General features: G+C 43.1%; 1 protein-coding gene across 1 annotated transcript; it reads right to left on the bottom strand.

The window, feature by feature from the left end:
- Nucleotides 1-1,113: 1,113 nt before the first annotated feature.
- On the bottom strand, nucleotides 1,114-1,473 carry SARC_00834 (hypothetical protein; the record flags this gene model as incomplete). Its single annotated transcript, XM_014305451.1, has 1 exon — nucleotides 1,114-1,473. One exon carries the CDS (start codon nucleotides 1,471-1,473, stop codon nucleotides 1,114-1,116), a length of 360 nt encoding a protein of 119 aa, XP_014160926.1.

The raw sequence follows: 1,473 nt of genomic DNA on the forward strand, positions 1-1,473 counted from the left end.
GGTCGACTGGACGTTTCTTACGCTTCAGTGTCTTAAGCACATATGAAGGGTGAGTATTAAAGCTCGGGATAAATACTGTAGGCGGGTAAGTTTTAACTTCCGTGCCTTCCGACGATGGAAACATGCTATTTCTTTTAGCTTGACTTATGCAGGCGTTTACGCCATTTTTGAGTAAAGGATTTTAAATAGTCTTGATTATCGAAGCATCTAAAGTCAACTCAGCGATTGTACCGTCTATAAAGCGTGTACGATAGCATGTATAGCCTCCTTTATCCGTTCTCCATATAATGTCTTTAAATTCAGAACGATCAAGAGGGGCATTAGAGTCGTGTCTTCTTGCGAGAATAATCTCAGTAGTCGGAATCCGACTAGTGCTTATATTTAAGCAATACTCTGCTCTCATTTTGGTAGCATTCCATCTATTTTGCCTTTTTAATAAAGCAATATTGCGTGTTTCTCGCAAGCAAGGATATACAACGTTACAAATACGATGTGCCTCTTCTAAGCATGGTTACTCATGGTGATTAGGTTCGTCCTTGTTAAAAGGTATTTGTAACTAACTATATCTGCCACGAAAATAGTGAGCGGGTGTAGTACCTGTAACCGGATCAGCACACTCGTTCATCTTTGTGCGGTTTTTATGGCATACTTCTCTTATGGCATATGCCTGATACGAGTACTAGCGATTCCATTATGTCATCCCCAAACTCACTACCGTTATCAGTACACATAATACCTGGCCACCCGTGGTCAGCAAAGACTTGGCAACATAACTCTGCCACGGTTTGCGTACTCTTATCCTTTAACGGATAGAGCAAGTTATACCGTGACGCCACATCAAAGAAGTGGCATACGTAACGGTCGCCTGTGTGCCCGGACGTGGGCAGGTCAACCAGATCAATGATGACCTTGCGCCATGGAACATCTTCAGTCGCACTCTTAAGCGGTGCGAACCCCTAGCGCTTAATCTGGTTGAGATCACAGTCTGTACATGACTGATGTACTCTGTCAACTAAAGTTGCCAGCTTAGGGTGGGCGATCCCATTTAGCTTAGCATCGTTAAGTGCGTCTACTACGTTCTGCTGCTTCAGCGTATGGTTTTGCGTGCTCCTTTCATGCTTTCAGCATAGTAGTAGCATTTTTAGCCTTCTCCAACTGATAATATTTATACGATGACGGCTTAAAACTTTGCTGTGCTGCTTCGAACCATATGTTCTTACGTAGATTTGTTGTGAGCATAATCTGACCAAAATCCTTCAAAGATCTAGATAACGCCGGACTGCTCGTATTGAAAAGACCATTGCGGTGTTTTTGATCAGGTCTGTATGTCACTGATAGTTGACTTCTATCCTTAACAAACTTCTTGCCTGCGACAGCCTTCTCCGTTTGAATTACTCGCAGTGTAGAAACAATCTCGGTATCAATCCTGCCTTGATCCATTGCTGCGAGAGATTCGGCCTCCGCTTTATTCAT

This window comes from Sphaeroforma arctica (genome assembly GCF_001186125.1).
Source record: "Sphaeroforma arctica JP610 unplaced genomic scaffold supercont1.29, whole genome shotgun sequence".
Lineage (NCBI taxonomy): Eukaryota > Ichthyosporea > Ichthyophonida > Sphaeroforma > Sphaeroforma arctica.